The sequence below is a fragment of the Phyllostomus discolor genome, chromosome 5, assembly GCF_004126475.2.
Source record: "Phyllostomus discolor isolate MPI-MPIP mPhyDis1 chromosome 5, mPhyDis1.pri.v3, whole genome shotgun sequence".
Lineage (NCBI taxonomy): Eukaryota > Metazoa > Chordata > Mammalia > Chiroptera > Phyllostomidae > Phyllostomus > Phyllostomus discolor.
In genome coordinates this window covers 5,897,103-5,924,745 of record NC_040907.2, presented here as the reverse complement: position 1 = coordinate 5,924,745, position 27,643 = coordinate 5,897,103, and the positions used below count along the sequence as shown (strand labels likewise).

The 27,643-nt window shown below is 51.1% G+C and overlaps 2 protein-coding genes across 2 annotated transcripts in view; one reads left to right on the top strand and one right to left on the bottom strand.

Moving 5' to 3' along the window:
* Positions 1-12,414, bottom strand: part of PEX14 (peroxisomal biogenesis factor 14) — a 130,148-nt gene extending 117,734 nt beyond the window's left edge. The window contains exon 1 of the mRNA XM_036025301.1: positions 12,336-12,414. Within this exon, the coding sequence (XP_035881194.1) occupies positions 12,336-12,371 (36 nt within the window). The 5' untranslated portion in view covers positions 12,372-12,414. The remainder of the gene's footprint in view (positions 1-12,335) is intronic.
* Positions 12,415-13,780: 1,366 nt separating this feature from the next.
* Positions 13,781-23,551, top strand: DFFA (DNA fragmentation factor subunit alpha). The gene is made up of 6 exons (XM_028513549.2): positions 13,781-14,022; positions 15,730-15,891; positions 17,175-17,317; positions 20,933-21,122; positions 21,308-21,459; positions 22,226-23,551. Exons 1-6 carry the CDS (start codon positions 13,887-13,889, stop codon positions 22,436-22,438), a joined length of 996 nt encoding a protein of 331 aa, XP_028369350.1. The 5' UTR covers positions 13,781-13,886; the 3' UTR covers positions 22,439-23,551.
* The last annotated feature ends 4,092 nt before the right edge of the window (positions 23,552-27,643 follow it).

Below are 27,643 nucleotides of genomic sequence, written 5' to 3'. Positions count from 1 at the left end.
GTTATAACTACTCAAGAATCTACCTCAGGAATGAGTATCGGATCATTATACTGGATACCCGGAACCAATATAATGTTGAATGTCAATGACAGCTCAATTTCTAAAAGAAAATTTCAGCCCCGGCCAGGTGGGTCGGGGTGGGTCAGAGTGCCCGCCCACGCACCGGGCGGCTGTGGGTGTGACCTGGCCAGGGCACAGGCCTGGGCTGCGGCGCGATCCCCTGCCGGGGCGTGGGGGTGGGGGGCCACCGATGGACACCTGTCTGTCTGTCTGTCTGTCTGTCTCTCTCCCCCGCCACCCCTTCCTCTCTAAAAAGCAACAAACACATCCTTGGGTGAAGATAAAAATAAAATAAAATAAACGCCTGTTTAAAACAAAAAGAATTTACGAGAAAACTTGAGCACAGTCAGGAAACACACACACGGTACGAAAAGAAAGAAGAACACGCTTGGCAGTAGCCCCCGGGGCCGAGCGACGCCCCCCACCCCCTCGGCACACCGCGCCCCCTTCCTCTGCACCAGCGTGGGACAAACCTCCCGTGGCCGGGCCTGAGACACGAGACGCTCGGCGAGTCGGGCGGAGGGAGACAGAAACGCAAGGGAAAACTCCACCGCCTCCCAAACGACCGACCGTCCTGGAGCAGCGAGCAGGCAGGTTGTGACGAGGGCGGATGAGTTTAAATGACGGTGCTGCCCCTTCTCACGTCGGAGAGCTGACAGCGGAGGCCGCCCCGGCCTCGCCCGTCTGCCGGGAGGGAAGGGAACGAACGCGCCTGCAGGTGGAGGAAGCAGCCGGGTGGGCCGGCAGGGAACCTGGAGTGGACACCAGGCTGGTCCCTGGGGTCCTGCAGGCTGTAAGGTGCAGTTTAACCAGCGTGCCGTTTTCTCATTGTTCTTGTTATTTTAATGAATTGGAACATTCAATTTTTAATAGGTAAATAAAAAGTTTCCAAACCAAAAGAAACTGGAACTTCCAGAGATGAAAAATATAATATCTGAAATAAAAATCTCACTGACGAAGGACAACAGACTAGATACTGCAGAAGAAAACGTTAGGTGCATTTGAAGACATGGCAGCAACAATGGACCAAAATGAAGAACAAGAGGAGAAAAAAAAAGACTAAAAAAAATTTTTTTGGAAGAAATAATAATGACTGAAAATTTTCCAAGTTCGATGAAAACTACAAGCTCACAGATCCAAGAAGTCCAACAAACTCCCAGCAGAGCAAACAAGCATGCCAAAGCACATCATAATCAAATAGCTAAAAACCCATGAAAAAGAGGGAAAAAATACTATGACAGCCAGACAAAAAAAAAGAAAAACATTACCTACAGATATTACCAAGATTAAGAATTGCTTCACACTTCTGATGAGAAACTATGCAATCCAAAAAATAAAATGGAAGAGTATCATTAAAATGCCCACAGGAAAAAAATGTCAACTTAGAATTCTATATCCAGTGGCAATATCTTTTGAAAATAAATACAAAAATTAAGATGTTTTCAGAAAGAAAAAAAGGTCTGACCGGTGTGGCTCAGTGGGTTGGGCACCAGCCTGTGAAACAAAAGGTCGCCGGTTTGATTCACAGGCAGGGGCGCATGCATGAATTGCAGGCCAGGTCTCCAACAGGGGGTGTGTGAGAGGCAACTGATCAATGTTTCTCACGTATATTGATGTTTCTCTCCCTCTCTCCCTCCCTTGCCCTGTCTCTAAAATAAATAGACAAAATAAACATTTTAAAAAGAAAGAAAAAAAAGCTGGAAGAATTTGTTGACAGTATACTTATACCACAAAAAATGTGAAAAGAAATTCTTAAAGCAGAAGGAGAAAGGGAAACAGCAGATGGAAACTTGGTCTACACAAAAGAACAATGTCACAGATTATGAACGTGCTGGCAAATACAAAAAATACTTTAGATAGCCCTGGCTGGCATACTCAGTGGATTGAGTGCGGGCTGCGAACCAAAGTGTCACAGGTTCAATTCCCAGTCAGGATACATGCCTGGGTTGCAGGCCATGACCCCCAGCAACTGCACATTGATGTTTCTCTCTCTCTCTATCTCCCTCCCTTCCCTCTCTAAAAATAAATAAAATCTTAAAAGAAAAAAAAATTGAAAAAATACTTTAGATATATATTTTTTATCTCAAAAAGATAATTTTATGATGTCCTGTTAGGTTTATGACGCATGTGGAAGTAAAGTCAGTAACGCTACTAGCGTGGTGGGGGAGGGGCCTAGAAGCACACTGTTGTTAGGTTCTAATGTCACATGCTATTGGGAGAGTGGCATTTGCAAATAGTCTGTGGTAACTCAAGAGTAAAAACATATTATAAACCTTAGAGCAATCACTAATAAACAAAAAACAACCAAAAAAGTAGAGGTACAGCTAAACCGACAGTAGAGATAAAATGAAATCCTAGCAACATTCTATCCAAAGGACAAAAAGAAAATAGGGAACAGAAATCAGATTAAAAAAAACTGCAAGATGGTAGGCTTAAATCCATCCATAAATGAAACATTCTAATTAGAAGACAGAGGTGATCAGACTGGATGGGGGAGGGGGGAGCAAGCCCTAGCTGGGTGCTGTCTGAGAAAAACCCACTTTAAGGAGAAAGACACGCACAGGTGAAACGTCATCCCATGCAGACACTAATCACAAGAAAGCTGGAGGGGCAACATTAATCTCAGACTACTTCGAAGTAACAGATAGTGCCAATGATAAACAAGGACATTTCAAAAATAAAGGAGACAATCAAGAAGACATAATAATCCTTAATAAGTATGCACACAATAACGGAGTTTCAAAATACATGAAGTCAATCAGACAGAATTAACAAGACAGACAAATGCACAATTACAGCTGGAGACATTACTGGTCCTCTCCCCTCAGTCAGAAAGTCAGGAAGCATCCAGAAGGGTTAGATAACACCGTCTCCCACTGCAGCCTGGCATTAGCAGAGCACCCCAACGACAGCCCAATTCACTCCATGTTCAAGTTCATAAGGAACACTCAACCGAGACAGACCACAAAACAAATTTCAAATGTAAAAGATTTGAAAAAGTCAGAGTTCGATCTCTGACCACAATGGCATTAAACTAGAAATCAGTAAGAAAAAAACCTGGAGAACTCCCAGATATTTGGTGATTAAACGACAGACTTCTAAATAATCTATGGGCCAAAGAAGAAAACATTGGGGAACTGAGAAAATACTCTGAACTAAATGAAAATGGAAACCGTATCTAAACTGCGGACTGCAACTGCAGCAGTACTTAGAGGAAATCTTACTGTTTTCAGTGCTGACTTTAGAGAACAGGATGGAAAAATAAGAGCAAAAGAAATCCAAAGTACATAGAAGGAAAGAAATAAATGACATAAAAATTACAAATAGAGAAAAATCAAATAAGAGCTGGTTTCTCAAAAACACAAATTTCCTTGAGCTCGGGCTGCGAACCAAAGTGTCACAGGTTCGATTCCCAGTCAGGGCACATGCTTGGGTTGCAGGCCAGGTCCCCAATAAGAGGGTGCTTGAGAGGCAACCACACATTGATGTTTCTCGCCCTCTCTTTCTCCCTCCTTTCCCCTCTCTGTGAAGATAAATAAATAAAATCTTTTTTTTAAAAAAAGGAAAAAATAAAATACATAACTAAATAATTTAAAATAAAAATGACTATAAATCAATATCCCTCATAAACATAAATATAAAAATCCTTAACAAAATATCGGCAAACCAAATCCAGCAATATATAAAAAGGATAATACATTATGACCAAGTGGAACTTTTCCAATAAACGCAAGACTGGTTTAACATTTGAAAAATCAATCAACATAAATCACCAGATTAACAGAACGGAGGAGGAAAACAGTAAGATCAACTCAACGGAAGCAAAAAGAACACCTGACGACACTCAGCAAACTAAAAACAGGAGTTGAGCCCTGGCAGGTGTGGCTCAGCTGGCTGGGGCGTCGTCCCGCAGACAAAGAGGTCACAAGTTCGAGTCTGAGTCAGGACACATGCCCGGGGGAGGGGGTCCGTGATCAGAGTTTCTCCCTCATATCAATTTTTTCTCTCCCTCTCTCTCTCCCTCCCCTCCCCTCTCTGTAGGAACAGTAGGCATGCCCTCAGGTAAGAATAAGAAAATACAGAGAAATTTATATAAATTAATAAATAAAAGTTGAATTCCCTCCACTTGACAGAGGGCACCTACAAAAAGGCTGTGAGCCAACGTCATATTCAAATGTGAAAGACAATGAAGTTCCCCCAAGATGGGCAACACGGCAAGACTGTGTACTCTCACGATTCCTTTCAACGTTGTACTAGAAGTCCTGGACTACACAACACTGCAAGAAAAATGAAGGACACAAACTTGAAAGCAAGAAGTAAAGCTGTCTTTATCTGCGGATAACACTATCATCTGCAGAGAAAACATAAGGAATCTACAAAAAAGCTATTAGAATGATGAGTTTAACGAGATTGCAGAAATAAAGCCAACATAAAAGTTCAATTTTATTTTTATGTACTCGTACTGAACAATTAAAAATGAAATTTAAGAAGTAAAATCCATAAATGCAATAGCCTGCACAAATATGACATATTTATACAGAAATGTCAAAGAATGTGCACACGACCTACACACTCAAAACTAAAAAGCACTAGGAGGAAACTGAAAGACGGCCTAAATGGAGGCATTTACCACGTTAATGAATTAGAAGGCCCAATATTGTTAAGATGTCAATTCTCCCAAAAATTGATCTATAGATTCCACATAATCCCAATAAAAATTCCACAGAGCTTTTTCGTAGGAACTGATAAACTGATTCTATGGTTTATATACAGATGTAACAGACTAAAGCTAAAAGAATTCAGAAAATGGATACAGTAAGAAGGCTTTATCTGATTTCAAGATGATTTGATTTGCACTAGGACAGACACATGTACAGACAAATAAAACAAAATAGAGTCCAAAACTTTAATCTATGTATGTAATCCGTTTAAATATTTGACAAAGGTGGCAAGATAACTCGAGGCAGAAAGGGTGATCTGTTCCACAAGGGATGATGGAACTGATACCCATTTGCTGAGAAAAGGGACCTCAGCCTTGACCAACGATGTGCAGGAAGAGACGCTCACCATCGCCAGTCGTCGCAGAAACGCAAACTCGGACCACAGTAAAGCACCGCTCCACACGCACCAGAGCGGTGCACACTCAGAAGGCAGACGGCACCACGCATCGGTGTGAGCACGGGCAACTGGAACTCTCACACACGCAGGTGGGATCGAAAACGAGGACAACTTTGCACTCAGGCAACTTGTTATAAGGCTAGACGTGCAACTACAGGACCCGGCAATTACACTCACAGGTATTTACCGAGAAAAATGAGCCCTGGCTGGTGTGGCTCAGTGGATTGAGTGCCAGCCTGCAGACCGAAAGGTTGCCGGTTCGATTCCCAGTCAGGGCACATGCCTGGGTTGGCAGGCCAGGTCCCTGGTTGGGGGCGTGCGAGAGGTAACCGACTGAAGTTTCTCTCAGACATCCATGTTTCTCTCCTTCTCTTTCTCCCTCCCTTGCCCTCTCTCAAAAAAAAAATTTTTTAAGAAACATTAAAACTTCTGTCGTCACGCTTACACACAACTATTCGCAGCAGTCCCAAACTAGAAACACTCATGTGGGGAATAGTCTACGGGGACTCTGATGACCCCCACTCCTGGGATTCCTGCCCCGGTTTTGTCCCTTCGAGTGTGGGCGGTACTCAGAGGTGACAGGATGCATGTAATTACACGTACACGGTTCCAACACCTAAGACGGTGATGCCCAATCTGCTAAGAGACTCTCTCCCTCGCTGGCTGCGAGGCAGCAAGTGGCCATATTGCGAAGACCCACGTGGCAGCAAACTGAGGCCCCCAGTCTGCGGGCCGTAAGGAGCTGACGCTGCCCACAGCACTGGGGCGGAAACAGATTCTCCCCCCTCCCCAGGCTCGGCCCACCGCCCCATCGGACAGACACCCTGGCTGCTGCCGGGAGACTCCGTCAGCTACCCCGTGTCCTGACCCTGACCCACAGGAACCGAGACAATAAATGCAGGTTGTTTTCAGCTGCTAAGTTTGTGCTAACACTGTTATGCAGCAATGGATAATTAATATACTCCAAATACCCGCCAACTGGTGAATAAATCAACAAATGTTGATCTATCTGTACAATGGAGTAGAACTCACTAATAAAACGCAATGAATTACCAGCTCACAGCAACATAAATTTCACAAACGTCACCCTGAGCCAAAGGGAGCCACGAAAGAGCACATACATCACGAATCCCCTCTTACGGAGTTCTAGGGGAGACATTGCAATCTATAGCGAGAGAAAGCGTGACGGTCCCCATCTCCCAAGGCCAAGGCCAGCAACTTCTCTGGAGGGAGCGTGAGGGAGCACCCAGGAATCCTGGAACTGTTCTGATTCACCTGTGGTGGCGGTTACTCGGGTGTGCACGATACAGCTGTCAGCCGTCGTCAGACTGACCACCACCCACCTGCTGTGACTCCACAGTAAAGCGTGCGGCCACGAGACCTTTGTGCCTCGGTAAGATGTTAAATCTAAGGTATCACAAATATTTGCAAAGCTGCAAGGCAAGCAGCTAGTTTAGAAAAAGTGATCTTCACAGTGCAGGCATCTGACGGATACCACCTTCACCGAGCAACCCCGTTATCCTCAACAACGGGACACACTCGGGGCACAGGCCCTGAGGTGACTCGCCCAGAAGGACGTGAGGACACCTGCGCAGTGCTCTCACAGAGAACGTTCCACCCGGATCTGAACGGAGTGAACTAGCCAGACAGACCCACATCGCACAGTGCTGCAGAGCAAGCGGTCGGGACCCTCCTGAACGTCGAGGTCGTGAGAAGGCAGCCCTGGCCAGGCAGCCCGGTTGGTCGGAGCGCCGTCCTGGCGTGCGGAGGTTGCGGGTTCGCAACCCGGTCAGGGCGCAGGCAAGAGCCAACCAATGGACACATCAATGAGTGGAACAGCACATCGATGTTTCTTTCTCTCTCTCCCCTCATTTCTCTCTCCCCCCTCTCCCCTCCCTTCCCCCCTCTCTAAAAATCAACAGACCAATCAATCACTAAGAAACAAAGAGGCAGGCGAGCTCACCAGAAATGCACATGTAAGTTGACAACACGGCAGGTAAAGTGTTTTCACAGCAGCACTGATTGTAACAACCCCAAAGGGTGACACAGGTCCACACATCCACCTAGGGCGGCACGGTCAACGACAAACGAGTGGCCAAGTGCGTTCCCACGGTGTCACGACAGCAGCAGCGACGACGAACCGCCACTGCTCACACCACGGACAATCTCATGAACATGAGGGTGAGTGAGAGAAGCCACACACACCTTAGGGTTCTGTTTACATAAAGCTCAAAAACAGGCCAAATTAGTCTTCAGATTTTCAGTCAGCATGGGGCAAGCCTGGGGGCAGGGCGGTGATGGGAAGCACCCTGGGGTGACTTCTGCGGTCCCAGTAATGTGTAGACTTATTGACCGGGGTACTGATGTGTTTTCTGGGTACTGATGTGTTTTCTGGGTATGTGTTAAACTTCAGGGAAAGTTCTTTTTAATTTTAAAGTCTAGTGAATGATTCTACACAAAAGCAATAAATCAATACAATCTGTTTCTTGACTGGGTCTTTTTTTTTTTAACTGGGAAAATTTGAATATGGACTGTATCAATATTTTATCAATACTAAACTTCTTTATTATTATTATTATTTATGCTCATCTGAGGACATGCTTATTCATATTTTTAAGATTTTATTTATTTTTTTAGACAGAGAAGGGAGAGAGGGAAACATCAATGTGCGGTTGCCTCTTGCGCGCCCCCTACTGAGGGCCTGGCTCGCAACCCAGGCATGTGCTCTAGACTGGGAATCAAACCAGTGACGCTTTGGTTTGCAGGCCGGCACTCAATCCACTAAGCCACACCAGCCAGAGAATCTTTATTAATTATTTTTTTAAAGAGAAGAGAAGGGAGAGAGAGAGAAACATCAATGTGAGAGAGAAACACTGATTGGCCTCTCCCATGTGCGCCAACTGAGTACCGAACCCACAACCTCAGACGAGCCCTGACTGGGGATCAAACCCATGACCTTTCATTTTGTGGAAAGACGCCCAACCAACTGAGCCACACTGGCCAGAGCAACACTAAATTTCTTAGGCAATGATGACACTGTGGTTATGTAAGAGGTTAACCTTACTCTTACAAAAAAAAACAAGGTGAATGCAGTTATTACAGGATGAAATATTATGTTGTCTGAAACTTACTATCAAATTCTTTTAAAAAGACATAAGGAGACTGAGATAAAACAAATTGGGCAAAATGTAAACACTGTATCTTGGTGAAGCTTTTATGGGAGTTTTAGAGGGATTTTCTGTATGATTCTTTCAACTTTTCTGTAAGTTAGAAAATGTTCAAAATAAAAAGTTGAGAGGCAAAGCTCATTTGCACTGCTGTCATTCACGAGTTCTTAGCCTTCCAGCCCTGGGCGGGCAGCTCACGTGGCTGGAGCATCATCCCAGTACGGCAAGGCTGCAGGTTCAATCCCCGGTCCGGGCACGTACAGGCGTCAACCAATGAATGCAAAATGGGTGAACATCTCAGTGTTTTCTTTTCTTCCTCTCCCTTCCTCTCTCTAAAAATCAATAAATGTTTTTTTCTAATTTTTAAAAGAATTCTTGGCCTTCCAAAATGTCATAGAAAGACATGAAGAAGAAAACTAACTCTTCCTGAGCACTCAGTATGCACGACACACTCTTCACATCTGTGACCTCAGTGGACCCTCGGGGCTACCCTCCAGGACAACCACCAGCGCTCCCGTTTTACAGAGGAGAACGCTGGTGCTCAGGGAGCCGCAGGGACAAGCCCAGTGGTCAGTCTAGAGAGTGCTGGGGTTCAAACTGAAGTCTGTCAGGCTCCAGGCCCCGCTATTCCGCTCCGTGCGTGGTCCCTGGGCACTTCTCCTTCCTCTGCCTCCGTGTTTTCTCAGTCCCAAATTTACTCCGTCCAGTGAGCCTCGACAGATGTGAAACCTACGTTCTGTGATGATGCTCAGTGTGCCGCAAGCTTCAGATGATCGGATTATCCATGCCTCTGCTCTCCACCGAGACAAACCACCTGGTGGGAGAGCATGCACGAGCGCCAACGTTTCCCCTTCCTGCTGGCGGCAGCAGGCACAGCCCGGACGGGACTCGGACTAGAGATCAGCCGGTCACGTGGGGGGGAGAGAGAACGAGGACACGGGGCAGCAGGGGCAAGTCCCGCGGACCACCCTGCAGACAGAGCGGAACTACTTACCACCGTGAAAACGCAGCTCCGCCCCTGCAATCTGACAGTCGCGAGGGACGGCTACGAGGAACACCAGCATTCAGGGTGTTCCTTTGCATTTCAAGGAAATTACTTGAGGAGAAATAAAAGAACTTGAGTGGACCACATGAGAAATCATACCCCGAAAGACTGTAATAGGGCTTGAGGGGAGGATGAGATCCCTTGTGAATGAAAACACAGAGTTTATTGGATGGAACAATAATAGGTAGAAGACACTATGGCGGGCACTGCTCTAAGATAAGTTAACTCGTTTCATCCTCAAGGGCAACCCCGTGAGATAGGCACTAGTTTCATTGCTGTTTTACAGGGAGAGGACCTAAGGCCAGAGGAGCTGAGTAAGTTACCCTGGACCACTGGGCTGGTAACAGGTAACAGAGGGGTAGGGGCCCACGCCAGTGCACATGACTTCAGAGCCTATACTCTTAACCACCGCTCTGCATCGCCTGTTAAAGGGAGAAAGGGTTGGCTATTCACCCTTAACCTTTCAAAACGAGATACCGGTGCCACGTGGCCTGCCATTGAACTCTGAGAGACAGGACACTGGCTCGACCCCACAGGGGGACGTGACTTCACTCACATACAAACCAGGTTTGGGGGTTCCCCAAACAGTCCTTCCAGTTCCACTCCACTCTGGCTGGAGAAATGGGGAACCAGGTGGATCAGGACTCAAATATGAAACAGCAAGGAACTGGTAAAAGGAGTTGGCTCACGGAAAACTTGGACTTTCAGCCCTGGCCAGTGGCTAGGCCGGTCAGAGCAGTTGTCCCTACACCAAAAGGTTGCAGGTTTGATTCCCGGTCGGGGCACATATCTAGGTTGCGAGTTCCAGCCGCAGTCAGCTGGGGTGTGTACAGGAGGCAACCCACCGATGTTTCCTTTCCTCCCTCTCTTTCTGTCTCCCTTGCTCTCTCTTTAAAAAATCAATAAAAACATTGCCCTGGCTGGCGTAGCTCAGTGGATTGAGCTCGGGCTGCGAACCAAAGTGTCGCAGGTTCGATTCCCAGTCAGGGTACATGCCTGGGTTGCAGGCCATGACCCCCAGCAACTGCACATTGATGTTTCTCTCTCTCTTTTTCTATCTCCCTGCCCTCCCTCTCTAAAAATAAACAAAAATAAAATCTAAAAAAAATAAATTAAAAAATCAATAAAAACATATCCTCAGATGAGGACTGGAAAGTGTGTTTTTGCAGGTTAATTGTTAGAAGTGAGAGAATTTGGCAATAAGAGTTCGAGCTTCTCTCCTGGCTGCCGGAGTATTATGATGCAATCCCACCCCTCCCAGCCTGGGAAAGGAGGGTAAAGGAGAGGCAGAGCTGAAAACCAAGTAAGGACTGGCCAAGCCCTCTTAAAGGCACTTAGATCTTTTCCACACGTACAGAGAGGACAATTTCCAGAACCAAAGAAACCCGTGGGTACTACCGTGGCTCCAGGGGCAAGGTTTACAGTAATGTTCACAGCACTGGCAAAGAGATGTTCTGGAAGAATCAGGGACCGAAGGCAACCTTTAATCCCAGCCCGTGCCCCACCCCCCCCCCAACACAGGACAGTTCAGAGAAGCCCAGATGCTGAGGAGGCTCAGCCTCTCAGCAAGCTGCATGGGGCAAGGGAGAAAGGAGGGGCTCTTCCTTCGGGACACGCCTCGCACTCCAGAACCCCTGACAGTGAGGGAGCCAGAACCAGCCCTCGTTATTTCCCGTGTTTTACAATCCAGACATTATCCTTCCGAATCGTCCACTCTGCCGACGGACGCTGGTCTGGGAAACGCCAAACTCCTCTTGAAGTGCCGACCCTCTAATAAATTCATCCGAAGAGAAACATGAGGGACCTCTCAGGGGTGTTCTTCCGCCTGGGAAGGAAGGGAAATGCCCGCGGGCAGCGGAAAAGTCCACAGGTGTTTCAGGGGGGAAGAGAGATGAGGGATGAGGTCCAGGCTGAGACCACTGTCTCCTTCCTCTGGTTCCAACTAAATTTAAACGATGTGTGTGTGGCTGACGAGTGGAGTCGCACACCCCTTGGCTTTAAAGCCAGGCTCAATCAGGCCGACGAGTAAAGGCAGGGTGCAGGCCCTGAGGATCCACTTCTGCAAAATGGTGCTTAATGGCCTGCGCTTCCTAAAGGTTCCAGTGAGCATTAAACGAGACAGTAAACGTAATTCGTCCTCGACACGACGGCACACACTCAGTACATGGAAGGTGCCTCTTACCCCCACCCCGACCCCGGCCCCCGCAGAGGCCTCCCCACCCACTGCTCCCCGACAGCAGCCTACAGGCGCGAGCACTGGTCCTCAAGGTCCCCTTCACGGGAGTGAGGTTTGGCAGAACCTGTGGCTGCAAAGCAACAGCGGAGACCTCGGCCGAGAGAGCCAAACTCTGGGAAGCAAGGACGGATCCTCGGCCGAAAGCTTGGTGGCGTCTGTTGTTTACTGGGCGTCCCCTTCCTACCAACGCACTGAGAGGGGACGACCCTCCAACTTGGCAGAGGAAGCGCGAAGGTGACAAACGACGAAGAGGCTGGCAGCGGGGCCCCCGCGGGAGGCTGAGGCAGTGGAGTCGGAGGGGGAGGAAGCCTAATGGAGAGAGGCCCCTCCCTGGAAGAACAGCCCAGAACCACCGAGCCTCTCTCACTCCTCTCCTCCAGCAGAAGCCCTCGCAGCGCAAGGCTGGGGGCTTCTCGAGGCTCCCGCCACCGACACGGCCAAGCTCAAGTGAGAGCCCAGGGTCCGGCTGGCCGATCGTCGGACCTGCGGGCGCCCCGAGCCGGGGCTTGGGAATGTGGTCAAAGAGGGGTCACCGGGGAGGGGCCGGGCGGCGCGGACCTGGAGAGGGGCGGGGCACGGGAGGGGGCAAGAGGCCCAGGCCCCCGCTTTCGGAGGCGCAGGGTCCCCATCCGACTCCCAGTCGCACCCCGAGCGCCCCCTCCAGCCCGGGGTCTCCGCCACCCCGGCAGGGCAGTCCCACTCCCCTCACCTGGCTCGGTTGCTCTGCCTGCTCCGAGGACGCCATCTTTCTGAGGCCTGACTAATCTATCACCGCGGGGCGAGGCTTCTCCCAAGCGCCCCGGCTCGCGCCCTCCCGGCCAGACTAAAGTAGCCGGAACCGAGCCTGTCGATGGGGGGCGTCGGGGCGGTGGGGAGAACGCCCAAGTCCCGGTCACCTCGCGCCGTCTGCATTAGGTCTCTGCTCGCCAAAAAGATCCGAGGTCTGTCCTTTTCGTATTGTTAGATGTGCCTTATTATTATTGCATTAAATCTCTGTCCATCCCCACACGCCCACACTGCAATGGGCAGAGGTAAGGAACTCGCTAAGTATTGATCGAGTGAATGAATGAATGAATGAATGAAAAGTAATTAACGGTTCAGTTCAGCACCACTTGTGGAGCGCCTACCATTTTCCAGGCACTTCGGTAGGCGCCAGAAGTGAAAAGATCCAAGACAACCCCTGGCCGTAAGTCCAGGCCAAAGACACATACGCAGCCCGTTGGAGACGAGTCTGATAACAGTGTGCAGGTCCGTCGGAACACGGAGCGGGGAGCTTCTGGGCGAGGAGAGTGTGAACGTGAACTTTACACGGAAGGGTTGCATACGCTGGAACCCCCAGTCCATGTGGTAGTTGTGTTTGGGTCGGTTGTGGAGTACTCAGAAGTGTTGCGGCTTTTTCTTAGGAGAGCTCATTTCCTTTCACAAACAAAATACGAGACTGACCCTGCGTGAATGTGGGCTGACCATTGTTTCTTGTTTACACGAAAGGACCTCTTTTAAGAGAGGAAATACTTTCTTATTATTATTTTAACCTTAAATATTGGGTTTTCGTGAGGGGGAAAAACAGACTTTTCTGTAGGTAGCAGTGTTAGAACAAAAACAAATATATTGTTAAGCAGCATCTGGACAATCTCAGTGATGTGGTTCACATTTCCACGTTCCTCTCTGATTTCTTTTAGACCATAGTTCTTAATCTATTTATGTAAGCATTCTGTTATGAGTCCAACCCAGTTTGCACGGCGGAAGCAGGGAACTGAACGGATATGTGAGAGTATCGTATCCTTCTCTGTTACGTTTTTCAGCAAGATTGAAAACTACACTCATCAATTTTTTAAATCGACTTCCTTCCGATCAGCCTGAAAGACGGGACGTCTTGCAGCTCTTCTCAGGTTAGAAAGGGAAAGCAAATTAACACAGGGCCATGAAAGACAGCATTTAGGTAGGCTGATAGGAGTTCTCACAATTCAACGGAGTACACACGTGTGCCCATGAACCCCTACAAACGAAATAAATCCCTACAACTCCTCTTAGGTAGAATTGCGCGACGTAACCAGGTCGGCTTTGCATCCAGAAACTACAGCTCCCAGCATGGCCCAAGGGACGCACCTATTAGAACTACATCTCCCGGCATGCCTTGGTCCCACTCGCGATTTGCTACAGAGAGAACTCCAGCTCCCGGCATGGCCCGGGTGGGGTAGGGGAACACCGGCAGCTGGCTTCCCCGACTTCCCAGAGTCAATCAGGTGCCCGGCTGGAGACGATGGAGGGGTCCTGGGGCGCCCGGGCTGCGGAACCCGGAACGAATCAGACTCTAAAGCCGTGTCTGCTGCGCCGCAACCAAAGCCGCGAACAGCACGGCGTGGCGGCCTCCTGCCTCGAGGATCTGAAGAGCAAGGGTTGGCGCGGGACCCGGGCGAGGGTTTGGGGGGCCGGGTCCCGGGCTGAGGGGACCCGGATCCCGGGCGAGGATTTCGGGCGGGCAAGGCGGGGCGAGGAGAGGCAATTTCGGATTCTTGAAGCTCCTCTAACCTTGGGACAGAAATTACTCAACGTGGGCATAAGCGATTTAAAGTTTTCAAAGCGTTTGCAAGGCTTTAACTTAGCTCGTGTGTGTCTCATCATGGTAGAAAGGTAGACGGGAAGCAGTATGAAAATTAAGACTCGACTCGGGTGCCTTGACTAAAACCACTTAGATTTGGATCCGTCCCGCGGAGTGTCGGACCGGTGGTACTCTCTAAGGCCGTACTGTGGTCTCAAAGGTGGTACTGGGGCCTGGAGCTGAGCCCAGGCGGGGTGGGGCGGGTTTCCACCGGCAGCTCCGACAGGGACCTACCTGCGCGATACAGAGGGAGCTGCTACCCAGCGTGCTGGGGGTCCAGACCAGGATCGATGTTGTGAGCACCGAGGTGACCAGTTATGCGTCCCAGCCCCATATTGTCACTGTGGAGCTGCTTGACCTTGCACTTAATTGTCTCTCTACCTTCAGTTTTCTCGTTGGCAAAGGGGGTGGGTATAGTACTATCTACAGCCCTGCTTCCCAGGATTGTTGGGACTCTCGAAATGATACATACAGGGAATTTCCAAGTGTCATTAGTCCATAGCAGTAAATTGTTTACCTGCAAAGGTCTACCTGCTAAACGAGGGAGTGGTCCCCAGACGTGTGGTCACAGTGTGTGCCGGTGTTCAGTGCTTCCCCTCAGAGTCATTGAGCCCCAGGGCACAGACGTCTTCCCGAGACCCAGGAGCAGCCAAAACACTGTAAATGCTTGAGTGACCTGGCATTTATTTGCCACATAAGCGGTTACGTATTTTCTCTTGGCATCAGGGTGGTTTTAGCGTCCCTGCAGCGCTCTGCCCGGTGTACTTGGCACAGATGCCCCAGATGCCCCAGATGCCGGCGGCAGACGACATTGCCTGAGGGTATTTATAGGCTTCCGGTTACTCCTCTGCGTACTCTGGTCCCATTAGCAGTTTAGGCTTTGCCCTGACTAAATGGGGTGGTGCTGACCTGCCCCGGACGAGGCCTGTCGCCCCTTGATCAGATGAAAAACTACTGATACAAGCTTCTGCCTCTTTGTACTTTCCCGGGTTTATAAAGCCAGTAAAGGACAAAGAATAAAAAGCATTACCTTTTTTTCCCTATTTTTTTCTTTTCCTTTTCCTTTTTTTCTTTTTTTTTTTTTTTTGCATTTGACACAAGAACTTAAGATAACCACTGAGTAGATGAGTGAAAGAAAGACTGCTTGTTTACGAGGACTCGAGCCAGACTCTGGGTGTGCATCCCAGTTCTGTTCGCTCTGTGTCGTCTTGGGACAGTGACTTAACTTCTCTGAGCCTTGGGTGTGATATTTGTGAAACGGGAATAACAATAGTACCCGCCTTATAGGATTGTTACGAGATGAACGCCCTGTAGGAAAAGCACTGAGAACAGGACCAGGCATGTGACAGCGTTGTATTGGTGCTACCAAAAGCCGTGACTGTTATTGTAGTCATTACCTGCAGGGATTCTGCTGGGCTCTGGGAGCATACAAACTGAGAGAGAGAGGACAGATGTAGTTCCCTTATGGATACTTGTCGATTGCCAAATATTTCCTTTCTCTCAGCCTATGACATCCTGGCCATCGATAAGTCCCTGGCACCAGTTACCCTGGTCCTGGCAGAGGACGGCACCATCGTGGACGATGACGATTACTTCCTGTGCCTGCCTTCGAATACGAAGTTCGTGGCGTTGGCCGGTAACGAGAAGTGGGCATACAGCAACTCAGGTAAGGAGGGCGGCCGTGGGCAGAGTGGCCTGTGCACCCCGACAGCCATCACGAGTCACTCGACCGCACAGGAACATGACTACTGTTTGTCTGGCCGGCTGAGCACTTACGCGACCCGGGTTTACCGGGCGCCTTCTGTATGCCAGCTATGCGCTGAGTCTTGGGGCGAGGATGAATGAGACGCGGGCCGGTTCTCAAGTGACTCAGAGACTGACAGCGATTAACACGCAGCCTGGCAGAGAGATCAGGAAGAGGGCGGGCTCTCCTTCCGGGAAGAGGCGGGCCGCCCCCTCGGCACCCTGGCTCTGCCATTTACTGGCCGTGTGACCTTGGCCATGGCCAGATGGCCTAGCTTCTCAGCACTGTCTCGAGAGAATCATCACAGGACCTGTCTCCGAGGGGGGCTGTGAGGAGACTAGAACACAGTGCCTGTCCGACCAGGGTTTCGCGACAACACGCCCGACATTGTTGGGCCGGGGAACTTCGTTCATTATGGGCTGTCCTGTGCGCTGCAGAAAGTCTAGGAGCACCTGCGGCCTTTGCCTTCTGTATGTCGGTACCTCCCCTCACCCCAACAGTGACAGCCAGACGTGCCTCCGGATACTGTCACATGTCCCCTGCTAGGCCGACTTGTCATCAGTTGAGAACCACTGATAGGAAGCATTTGGGTCTTACCCGTCACTCATTAAAGGGCCAAGAAATGTTACCTGTCGCCACCGTCCCTGGAGATACAAAGGGAACTAATAGTGATGAACCAGGGTCAGAGCGCTAAGGGGGTGTCTCAGGAAAGTCGTCGAAGTTAACCTCCGGCAGTGGCTCTGCCACCCCCTTTGTACATGGGCCCTATGCACGGCCACGGCTGCAGCTCCTCCGGTCAAGGCTAAGACCAACCCTCCAGCACAGGCGAGCTGCCGAGAATCAGGTGTGGTGTACAAACACAGCACACGCCCGGAGACAAAAACTGACCTGAAGGGAAGTGTGGTAGGAGCCTGGCTATGCGTGACCACGCCATGGGGTTAAGTAGCTTCTTTCCCTAAAAGAATAAAGAATGGTTACGTACAGAAGTAAAGGGAAGATGGAAGGAGAAGGCAAATCAAGGTCCTACGTGGGGATTGGCTTTTGCATAGACCCTTGAAAAAAGGTGCCTCCTTCTCCGTTGAGGTCACTCCCCGAGGCCCGTCAGAAGGACGAGCGGACCTCCTGGAGGGCCGTGGGAGTGCGGGGAAGAGGGGAAACAGCGCTTCCGGTGCATCCGGCTGACGGGCCTTTCCCCCACTCACCAGACGGCGGTACCGCCTGGCTCTCCCAGGAGTCCATGGACCTGGATGAAACAGACAGCGGGGCAGGGCTGCGCTGGAAGAACGTGGCCAGGCAGCTGAAGGAAGATCTGTCCAGCATTGTCCTCCTGTCGGAGGAGGACCTCCAGGTAAGCCTCCGCCCCGGCCCACAGCCACTCCTCCGGCCTCTACCGCCCCCGGCGGGCATTGTCTGAGTCTCCCTATGCCTTGCCGTGGTATTTTCATTATTTATTGATTTTTAAATATTTCTTGCATGATAACCAGGATTCTTCATTTTCTAATTCCCTCACCTGGAGTAGGAGTTTTTTCAACCCTCAGCTTGCATCAGAATCACCTGTGGAGCTTTTTAAAAATGCAGATGCCCGGCCCTGGCTGGTGTGGCTCAATGGATTGAACCCTGGCCTGCAAACCAAAAGGTTGCCGGTTCAATTCCCAGTCAGGGCACATGCCTGGGTTGCAGGGCAGGTCCTGGGGGGAGTGGGGGCATCTGAGAGGCAACCCATCCACGTATTTCTCGCACATGGATGCATCTCTCCTCCTTCTCTCTCCTTTTCTCTCTCTCTAGGAAAAAAAATTAATAAATAAAATCTTCTTAAAAATGCAGATGCCCAGGCCCCACCTAGACCTGCTTAGGCCCACTCCGGGGTGGAAGACATTCTCACCAGAGAGTGGGAGTGGGAGTAGCTCAGCCAAATTCCAGCTCCATCACTATGACTCTGAGCCAGCGACCTATTGTCTCTGCCTGTGTTACCTCTAGTAAAGTTGGGGCAAAATAATGTGTTCACTCAGAAAGGGTCCCTCAAGCCCTGCTCTGTGCCCGGTGTGCCTCTGCACACCGGGGTCCGGTGGTGAATGAGGCGGCCCAGTCTCTGCTCCAGCGGAACTCAAATTCTGATGAGAGGGGGAGGCAGACGAACCGGGAAACGCGTGGCGCAGTGGGGTGCGCGGAGAGTGGTGGGGCCGCTTGGAGATCGGGGCTCGGGGAAGTCCCGTTTGGACAACAAAGACAGGAAGGCCCCCTCCGAGGAGGTGACCTTCAGCTTATTTTGTAACCTTACGTACTGATCGTGAATAAATAATATGAATACAGTCCACGTGTTTAAAGATCCAAGAGGTGTAGAAGGATACCCAGGGAGCCAAAAAGTAAAAATAGCCCAGACGCCCATCAACCGATGAATAAATAAAATGTGCTCTGCCCATCTAATGGAATATTCCGCCGTAAAAAGGAGTGCAGTATTAATGCGCTCCGCAGTGCGGGCGAGCTCTGAAAACGTTGCGCCGAGGGGAAGAAGCCGGACAGGAAAGGCCACGCCTTTTGTAACTGCCTTGGCAGCGGAGAGGCCGGAGCACACAACCCTGCAGCGACAGAGAACGTTCTAGAATGACTGTGCTGCTGGTGGCAGAGCTCTGTGAACGTGCCCGAACCCACCGAACCGGACACTTCACGTGGGGAAGTGTGCCGGGTGGGAGTTCCATCTGCCTCCGTGAGACCGGGGCGGGGGAGGGTGTGCGGAAGGTCTGACCTCTGCCCCCAGCTCCCCTGGCACCCTTCCTGGAGCCAGCCCGTCCCTCGGGTTCCTCCTGTTCCACATGTCCCCCATCCCCCCGCGTCACACACATGACAGCACGCCCACTCGGTGTTTAAAGTGTCGGAGAGTACCCGGTCAGTGTACAAAAGACACGCCCGGCCTGCCCGACCTCTGCGCGGTATTCTGGGCGCGCTGCGTGTATCGAGTCTCCCCCACTAGGGGATGCCGGGCCGGCCCCAGTCTTGCTGTTCCAGACGGCGCCGCGGGAGAACTCACACCGGTATCGTTTTGCGCACAGGATAAATAAGTCCAGGCCTAGTTGGTAAACACCGGCAGGTTTCCGGGAGGTGACCAGTGGATTGAGAGCTGCAGGACAAGGTGGAGCCTGCCTGGGAGGGCTGGGGCCAGAGTGCTGCAGGCACGGGGAAGGCAGGAGCAAGCTTGGTTTGTTTTTGGTTTGTTTTCTTTTTTTCCTTTTTAAGAAATGGAAAGGGGTTGTGAGATCCCCCAGCCCAACAGACTTTAGTACTGCGGCATACCCTCAGAATAAGGGGCACCATGGGCCTTACAGAATAGGGACGTCGGGCCATGTGTGAGCACTCGCCCTGACGCTGGGCTCCGGCAGGGATGTTGGGGGCGCATAGAGGGGACTGAGGGAGGCTGGCCCAGTGGACGGAGAAAAGGCGCCACCCTGGGGGGGACGGCCGGCAGCCAGAGCAGGTGGGAGGGGAGGGAAGACCCTGGGGAGGAGCATGCTCTATGACGCAGGGGCCAGTATCGCCCCGTTTTCCAGATGATGGGAGTCGGTCAAGAGACGTTAGTGACTTCAGAGTTTCACCAATCAGATCTTCTTTATGAAGACTGTTTTTAATTCAGTATGTGCCAAAGAATGAACCTCCTTCGAAATGGTTCTTAGAGCAGACTCAGGATATAGTGAGTGAGTTCTCTTATTTCAGACTGAACATGTTATTTAGCAGCTTGGTGTCATTTAGTCCTGACCCATGTGGCTCAGTTGCTTCCTTGTCATCCCACAAAGCGAAGGGTCGCCAATTCGATGGGGCGAGTACAAGAGGCAACCAGTTATTTCTCTCTCTCTTATCCTTCCCTTCTCCTCTCTGTAAATAAATAAATATCTTTTTAAAAAAGAAATCTTAGTATAGTTTATATTTTAAAAATAGAGTCTTTTAGCCCTGGCTGGCATAGCTCAGTGGATTGAGCGCGGGCTGGGAACCAAATTGTCCTAGGTTCAATTCCCAGCCAGGGTACATTCCTGGGTTGCAGGCCATAACCCCCAGCAACCACACATTGATGTTTCTCTCCCTCTCTCTTTTTCTCTCTCTCTCCCTCCCCTCTCTAAAAAATAAATAAATAAAATCTTAAAAAAAAAATAGAGTCTTTTTAGTCCTGGCTGGTATGGCTCGTGGATTGAGAGCCAGCCTGCGAACCGAGGGGTTGCTGGTTCAATTCCCAGTCGGGGCACATGCCTGGGCTGCAGGCCAGGTCCCCAGTGTGGGGTGCATTCGAGAGGCGACCACACACTGATGTTTCTCTCTTCCTTCCTCTCTCTCTAGAAATAAATAAAGTCTTTAAAAAAACAACAACAAAAACTTCCACAAATAGAGTCTTTTAAAGCTAGGAACCTGTGTAATAAAAATGTTCAAGGTTAAAATTATTTTAAAAATTTTTGCTTGCAACCAACCTTATATCAATTCATTTTATAAATAATCATACACTTCTTTTATGTTCCTTACAGCTGGTTTTTTTTTAAGATTTTATTTATTTTTAGACAGAGGGGAAGGGAGGGGGAAAGAGAGGGAGAGACACGTCCATGTGTGGTTGCCTCTCGCCTACCCCCACTGGGGACCCAACCCGCAACCCAGGCATGTGCCCTGACTGGGAATTGAACCAGCAACCGTTTGGTTCACAGGCCAGCACTCAGTCCACTGAGCCACACCAGCCCGGGCACAACTGGGTTTTTTAATATCAGGATTTTGTTTAGTTTTTAATGAGGCACTAGGGCATCATTTTCCAAATTTTTTCACCAGAAGAAAACTGAAAAAATTGCATGCCCCCCCCCCCTTGATTCTTAGGCAGCCATATTAAGTAACTTAGGAAAATAGACTAATGTGCCTCAGAAACTGGTGAATTTAAGGGAGCGAGCGCCGTGCTCAGAAAGCGCTTTCCAGTTTCTGAGAGTCCGTGTGTGCTTGGCAGGTGCTCATCGACGTGCCCAGCTCCGACCTGGCTCGGGAGCTTGGCCACAGCCGCGTCGCCGTCCAGGGGCTGCAGAACACCCTCCAGCAGGTGCTCGACCAGAGGGAGGAAGCCCGCCAGTCCAAGCAGCTCTTGGAACTGTACCTCCAGGCTCTGGAGAAGGAGGGCAGCATCTTGTCAAAGCAGCAAGGTAGGGGGCTGCTCGTCGCCTGGGGGCTGCCACTGAGAGCTCGGTGAGGGGCACTCGCGGTAACGTGGCCGGCAACAGTGAGGCCACAGTTGCCTGGCGTCTGGAGATGCCAGGTTTCTGTCTCGGCCTCCTGACTGCTCTGGCTGGTCGGTGTGGCTGACCTCCATGTCGCGTCTGCTTTGCAGAGCCCGAAGCTGGCTTCAGTGACCAGAGGGACGCCGTTGACGCGGGTGTGAGCACAGCCGGCTCCTCGGAAACTGCCCTCCCCAGCCAGATCCTCGCTGCCCTGAAGGAGAAGCCCGCCCCAGAGCTGAGCTTGTCCAGTCAGGATCTGGAGGTGGGCGAGAGCCAGGGGCCCTGAGGCGCAGAGCCCAGCCTCCCCGGAGGGTAGGAGAGCCCCGCAGAGGCTCGCACGGGACTTTTCTCACCGCCGCAGACCCCGAACCTTAGCTGCCCATTTGCCTATTACTGTATGCCAAAGCGTCCGCAAACATCTCGTGTAACCTAAACCAGAGCGGCTGAAACAAAGTGGAGGTGCCCCTGCAGATCACCAGACATGACTTTCTGTGACTTTCTGACCGGAGCGGGCGATGCAGGGCGATGCCCGGCCGGGACAGGGAGGAGCAGCGGGGCTCCAGCCCGTGGCATGGCCCGGGCTCTGCCGGTGGCTGAGGGAGAGGCGTAGGCAGTCGAGGCACACGCACTGGCACGGGGCAGGTGCCTGGAGGGGCTTGCCCGCGCTGGCTGTCCCACCGAGGGCTGGAGGCCTGGCAGGGAGAAGCCAGCACAGCGGGTGCTCCCCCCTCCTTCCCGGCCCTTGGCCCTGTCCCAGCGGAGCTAGCCGGGAAGGAAACTGTGTGGACTCCACTTGGCTACATTTCCTGTGAGTGAAGGTCATGCGGTTGCCCCGAGCGCACTTCTTCCCGAAGAGGCCTTCCTGGTGTTGGGTGGCACGGCCCACGACAGTTTAACGTGCAGGAGACCTGGCATTTCGGCGGGGACATAACGGTGTCGCCTGACCTCACAGCTCCCAGGAAACCATGGGAGCAGCAGGCGCGGCGGGCAGAGGCGGTGGTTCTCAGTGGTTCTCCTTCTTGCCGCAGCTGGTCGCCAAGGAAGACCCCAGAGCGCTGGCTGCTGCTTTGAACTGGGACACAGAGAAGACGGAAGCCGTCCAGCAGGCCTGTCAGCAGGAGCTGAGCCTGCGCCTCCAGCAGGTGCAGAGCTTGCGGTCTCTCAGGAGCGTTTCAGCCGGGAGGGGCTCGCTGCCCGAGAAGCCGCAGGCCCCCAAACGGGCCAGAGTGGACCCCTCGTAGCCGGAGCTGCAGATATGCCAAAGAGACCCCCGTGACCTTGGTTTTTGTCATCAGCAAACCCCTCCCGCCGTGTCGGCCACCTGCCTGTGCGGCTGCTCCACCCCCAGCCTCCGAGCGAGTTCTCCTGGAACCGGCTGGAAGAGGGGCTCCACGCCGCCCCCGGGAAGGCTGTCCCAGATCTCAGCGTCCGCCCTTCCGCCCCGTGTGAACGATGCAGCGGCGCCAGCAGTACCCCCTCCTCTAGCCATCACACGTTCTTCTCACGCTCTGTGTTCTAAAGCGGTTGTGAAGGGCAGCGGAAAGAATCTGCCGTATTGCGGACTCACCACTGTGTTCTAGAGATAGAAATGCAGAATTCGGGCACACTGTGGCCGAGACGGTGACACAATAGTGCTGATTACGGACACACGCTTGCTTCTCAAGGTCATGGGACTGTTTCGTTTGTCTGTCTGAAGGCGCACACTCAGTCGGCAGACCCTAGGGACATACGGAGAGTCTCGCCATTTCAGTCTCGCCATTCAGCACTATGAAATTAGACCTGAAACTCTTTCAGCTTTCTGATGTGTGTTTTATCAGCAGGGGGCATAAGAGGTCATTACATCAATTTCCATGCGACACCACTCCAAGTCTCTGGGTACAAAGCAGGGACTTCCGGCTCATATACCTCCTGTTCCTGGTGCAAACGTCTCATTCAGGCTTTGTGACCTACAACCCCGTCTCCTTGCAGGGAAGAGATCCTGGGTTATCAGGGACTTATTTTTTTTTTAAAGCATGCTTAGAGGAAAATAGAATGCCATTAAGAGATACATTGGCTGGTTATTAAGTAAAGAAATGAAACAGTGAGTCCTGAGGCCAGGACGGACACAGAAACCGAACAGGACAAAAAGAACTGTGTCCTCCCCCCCCCACCCAGGTCCTGCCTTCCCGGCCCCAGTGTTGCCTCTTTGAAAAGCATATTGTGTTTCACCTCCTTAATTACCCTTGAGTGAGAGCCAGGGCTGATGACTTACCCGCACCCATGCTTTGAAAGGCACTGACATAACGCCCCGAACGTGGCGTTTCAGAAGAAACGAAAGGAAAATGATTTTCAATAAAGTGGCATGCGTCTCCTCAGTGCGTCTCTGTGTGTGACTGTGCCGACGGCGCGAGGAGCTGCGAGAGGTGTGGATGGGGGACACGGGACTTCCGTGAGTGACAGGCGGCGGGCACGGGTGTGCGGTGACCGTCCACTCAGACCCACGGGCGGCATTGCCCTTAGTAATGAGGTTTCCCCACCACTGACGTGCTGAACAAAATAGCTTTTTTTAATGCAATTCCTTTTTAAGGTTTTTTTTTTAATATTTTATTTATTTTTAGAGAGGGAAGGGAGGGAGAGAGAGAGAGAGAGAGAAACATCAATGTGCGGTTGCTGGGGGCCATGGCCTGCAACCCAGGCATGTACCCTGACTGGGAATCGAACCTGTGACACTTCGGTTCGCAGCCCGTGCTCAATCCACTGAGCTATGCCAGCCAGGGCTAGCTTTTTTTTTTTTTTTTAACAAGGTAGCTGCATTCTTGAAAAATCCAGGGAACATTAAAACTGGAAAAAATACTTCCTGTGTCACACAGAAGTCAGTTTCAGGCTGGGCTAACTTGGAACAGGTTTTTATCCATGTGAATGCCCATCGTGACCTTCAAAAGCCACGCCCTGACCAGCAGCACTCGGTTGGGCATTGTCCTGAAAAGGGAAAGGTCGCTGAGAATGTCCGGTTAGGGCACGTGCCCGGGCTGCGGGTCTGGCTGCTGGAAGGGGCGCACGAGGAGAGGCCGCTGATCGATGTCTCTCTCACATCCACGTTCCTCTCCCTCTCTTTCTCCCTCCCTCCCCCTCTCTCTAATAATAAATAAAATCTGAAAAAGTCGGGTGGGACATGGGACAATTCTTCACCGTGAGGAATCGTCCTATAAATCGCTGGAAGACACGCATCCCCCCGCTCCGTCCCCCACTCGCCCCGTGCCAGCAGCGACCCACCTCCGGGTGCGGAGACAGCTGAAAGCTTCCTCACACATTTTCAAGGTGCCCCCAGGGCAGTAACACCAGCGGAGGATTTCCACAGTGGTGTGCGGTCCACCCCGCGCTGGCTCTGGTCACACGGGGGCCCCCCAAAACGGGGTGAGCTGGCGGGGCGTGCGCAGCCTCCTGCCTCCCACTTCATACCCGAGTGAGGCGGTGCTCGTCGAGGTTCGGTGACTCGCCTCACGTCCCAGCTGGGGCCGGGATTCAATCCCAGCACTCCTTCCATTTGTGTTTTCTTTCAGGTCCACACACACTTCATTTCTACATACTGAACACTGGTTTGGTTACACCGATGTAATGTTGGAGCCCACTCCCACCAGAAAAGGCCTCATGTGTCAACAACATAATTGCCCAAAGAATTCTTCTTTTCTTAAAGCTTTTAGGGGGAAGGGGGGAGGGTTGGGTGGAGGGGCTGGAACAGGAGTAGGGGGGAGAAAACTGTACTTGAACAATGATTGAAATAAAAAAAAAAAAATACAGAAAAAACCTCAGCACTAAACAATAAAATTCACACAGGCTGGCATCCAATAAAAAAAAATAAAAATAAAAGCTTTTACTTATTTTTAGAGAGAGAAGAAAGGAAGGAGAAAGAGGGAGAGAAACATCAATGTGTGGTTGCCTCTCCTGCACCCCCCCGCTGGAGACCTGGCCTGCAACCCAGGCATGTGACGGGCCTGGGAATCGAACCAGCAGCCCTTTGGTACGTAAGCCGGCACTCAGTCCACTGAGCCACACCAGCCAGGACCCAAACGATAGCTAAGTATAGTCAGCATACTGGTGGGGTACGAGAGGTAGCCGCATGAACACTGTACAGTCAGCACAACAGTAAAGGCAGCTACAGAACCATGTTTCTACTCACCAGTTCCAGCAGCGTCTCCAGCTTCGCTCTACTGAATTAAACATCTTTTCTTGAATTATGTTTGTCAAACACGCAGCGGGGCTTCAGTGGACTGGCTGGCGGTTGGCATTCTGCACTTGAAACGAAGTCACCAAGCATCTCAGCTGCACAGACAGGGTCACGGGCAGAGTACTATAGCTTTGCATTAAGGTGGAGTCTAGCCTTTTGAGACCTTCGTTTCCAAAAATGTACCGTTAGTGTGAGGCCCCAGGATGGAAAGGGTTAAATGACACGTGAGAAGGTGCGCCGAGCCTAGTGCCTAGCCTGGCAGACTACAGAGTGGTTCACTTTCACTTCCCCAGGGACAAGCCACAGGGGAAGGAGCAGAGACAGGGACAGGAGGTGCCTGCCTGTCTGTGGGTGTCCAGGGCAAAGACCCTTGTCTGCAAGCTCCAGCCCCAAGGTGTGGTGAGAGGCGGTGCAAACACACGGCGTCGCCCCGGTGACCCTCGCCCCCGCCACCCCTGTGCCCCCGGTCCTTCTGACACTGGCAAGCGGCAGCACAGCAATCTGTCTGGAAACAGGAGCGTGTTACGGCAGGAGCAGGAACGGCAAAGGAAGCAGCCGGGACCGATGAACTCGACATCGGCCGTGTCCCCTTCTTTCACCGCAAGTCAAGTGTCAGTCCCCATTAGGCAATTGGCTTTGACGGGAGCTGTGCTAATTACCACTTAGCAACCTTTAATTTCTGGGTAAAAGCAAGAGGAAAAAAACTAATGGATTTTTCATTTTCCAGAGAGAAAGGAATAAAATCATTGTCTGGAAAAAAAATACCCTGCATGAATACAAGAATTAGTAAGGTGCCTTTGCTAACCAGAGTGGCGTTTAGCCGTTTAATTTCCTAGTTATCTTTTTTTTTTTTTTTTTTTTTTGCTTTCAGGATTTTTCAACATTTTATTTGTAGGGTTTTGCCTTAAATTATTTTGGTTGTGCCTTTTATTGCTTGAGGTTTTGAAGGACCTTAAAACGATCTAGTCTGAATATGTTTAGCCTGAACACGCTGCCGCCGACCGGGGGGGGGGGTCCCCCATCCTAGTTGAAGGCCTGCAGCGAGGGGACCAGACTCGTACCCCAGGAGCTGCATTCCCCTTTCAGACTGCGGGGCCCCCGTGCTGGGCGTTCGCCTGAATTAGATCAGGGACCACTCGCGCAGTTACAGGGAAGTAAGCCGGCGGGTCAGTGCAGAAACTGGAATTTCTTCCGTGCTCGCCAGCGCCATGTTACGAGCAGCTCGAGCCTTATCCAGTCTGTAACGATTTTAACAAGGCAAACACACGTGCTTCTGACCACGTCACTACTTACTCATAAAGGAAAGGGGAAACGAGGGTTCCTACGAGGACTGTGAGAAACGAAATAGCGGGTTGCTCAGCTGCCCTCCGCCCCTTCCCTTCTGACCCAGAGACAGCAAGGTTCCTCGGTTTCACCGCCTGAATGACATTTCCTCTCCTCATTTTTCCCAACGGGGTCCGTCTCGCCACTGGAGCCGCTGCTACTCACGAGACGTGCGCTATCCCTTCGGCAGGTGCTGGTTTCGAATCAAGTTGATTAAGCAGGTGTCGCCCCGGAGCTCCCTGGCCTGCGTTTCCCAAAGCCGGGGCCGGCTTGCTGTCGGCCCTGAAACACGAGTGGTAGGAAGGGATTTCTGCCACAGGCTGACGTCACAATTCTTCGTCAGCAGTGAAGGGTCTATTCCGGTGATAAGTGCTGGAAGTAAGTGAGAGAGAATGAATCAGAAGTTGTGCGGGTGCTGACGTCCCAGATCGACACCTGTGACCGGACTGAACTACAGGAAGGTAGGCAGACTAAGATCAGTCTACCAAAAACCTGATGGTTGGGAATTACCCTAATTACCCACTTTACACTAATTTATTCGTCACGAGCATATGAATCTGGTCTCACACGCAGCTGACGCCAGCTCACATGTTACTAATTCCCCCGTACCAAGGCAGGCTGAGACGTCGTGATGAATCGCCTGGCGGTATCATTAGTTTAGCCTCATTATCCTTCCGATATTACTCAAAGTGAAAGTCCCAGTCTGAAGGACTGGGTGTGTATGACCTCATCTGAAACTGAAAAACAACGGCCGTGCTGTTCTTCTGGAAAAGTCCTGGAAGACAAAGTTCTGCAGGTCAGCTGGTCTTGCAGGCAGACAGCCCGCCCCCATGCGCTGACCCAGCTCCTGGTCTCCGAGAGCTGCCGTGTTTGGAAAGGTGGACACTACGGAGGCTCTCCGATCACATTACACTTTTTT

What these genes read in the sequence shown, in the direction of transcription:
- DFFA (XM_028513549.2), top strand. Translation starts at nt 13,887, where the DNA reads ATGGAGGGGTCCTGGGGCGCCCGGGCTGCGGAACCCGGAACGAATCAG. An exon ending in GTGGGCATACAGCAACTCAG is followed by an intron (nt 15,892 to 17,174) that starts GTAAGGAGGGCG and finishes CCCACTCACCAG; the next exon opens with ACGGCGGTACCGCCTGGCTC. An exon ending in CATCTTGTCAAAGCAGCAAG is followed by an intron (nt 21,123 to 21,307) that starts GTAGGGGGCTGC and finishes TCTGCTTTGCAG; the next exon opens with AGCCCGAAGCTGGCTTCAGT.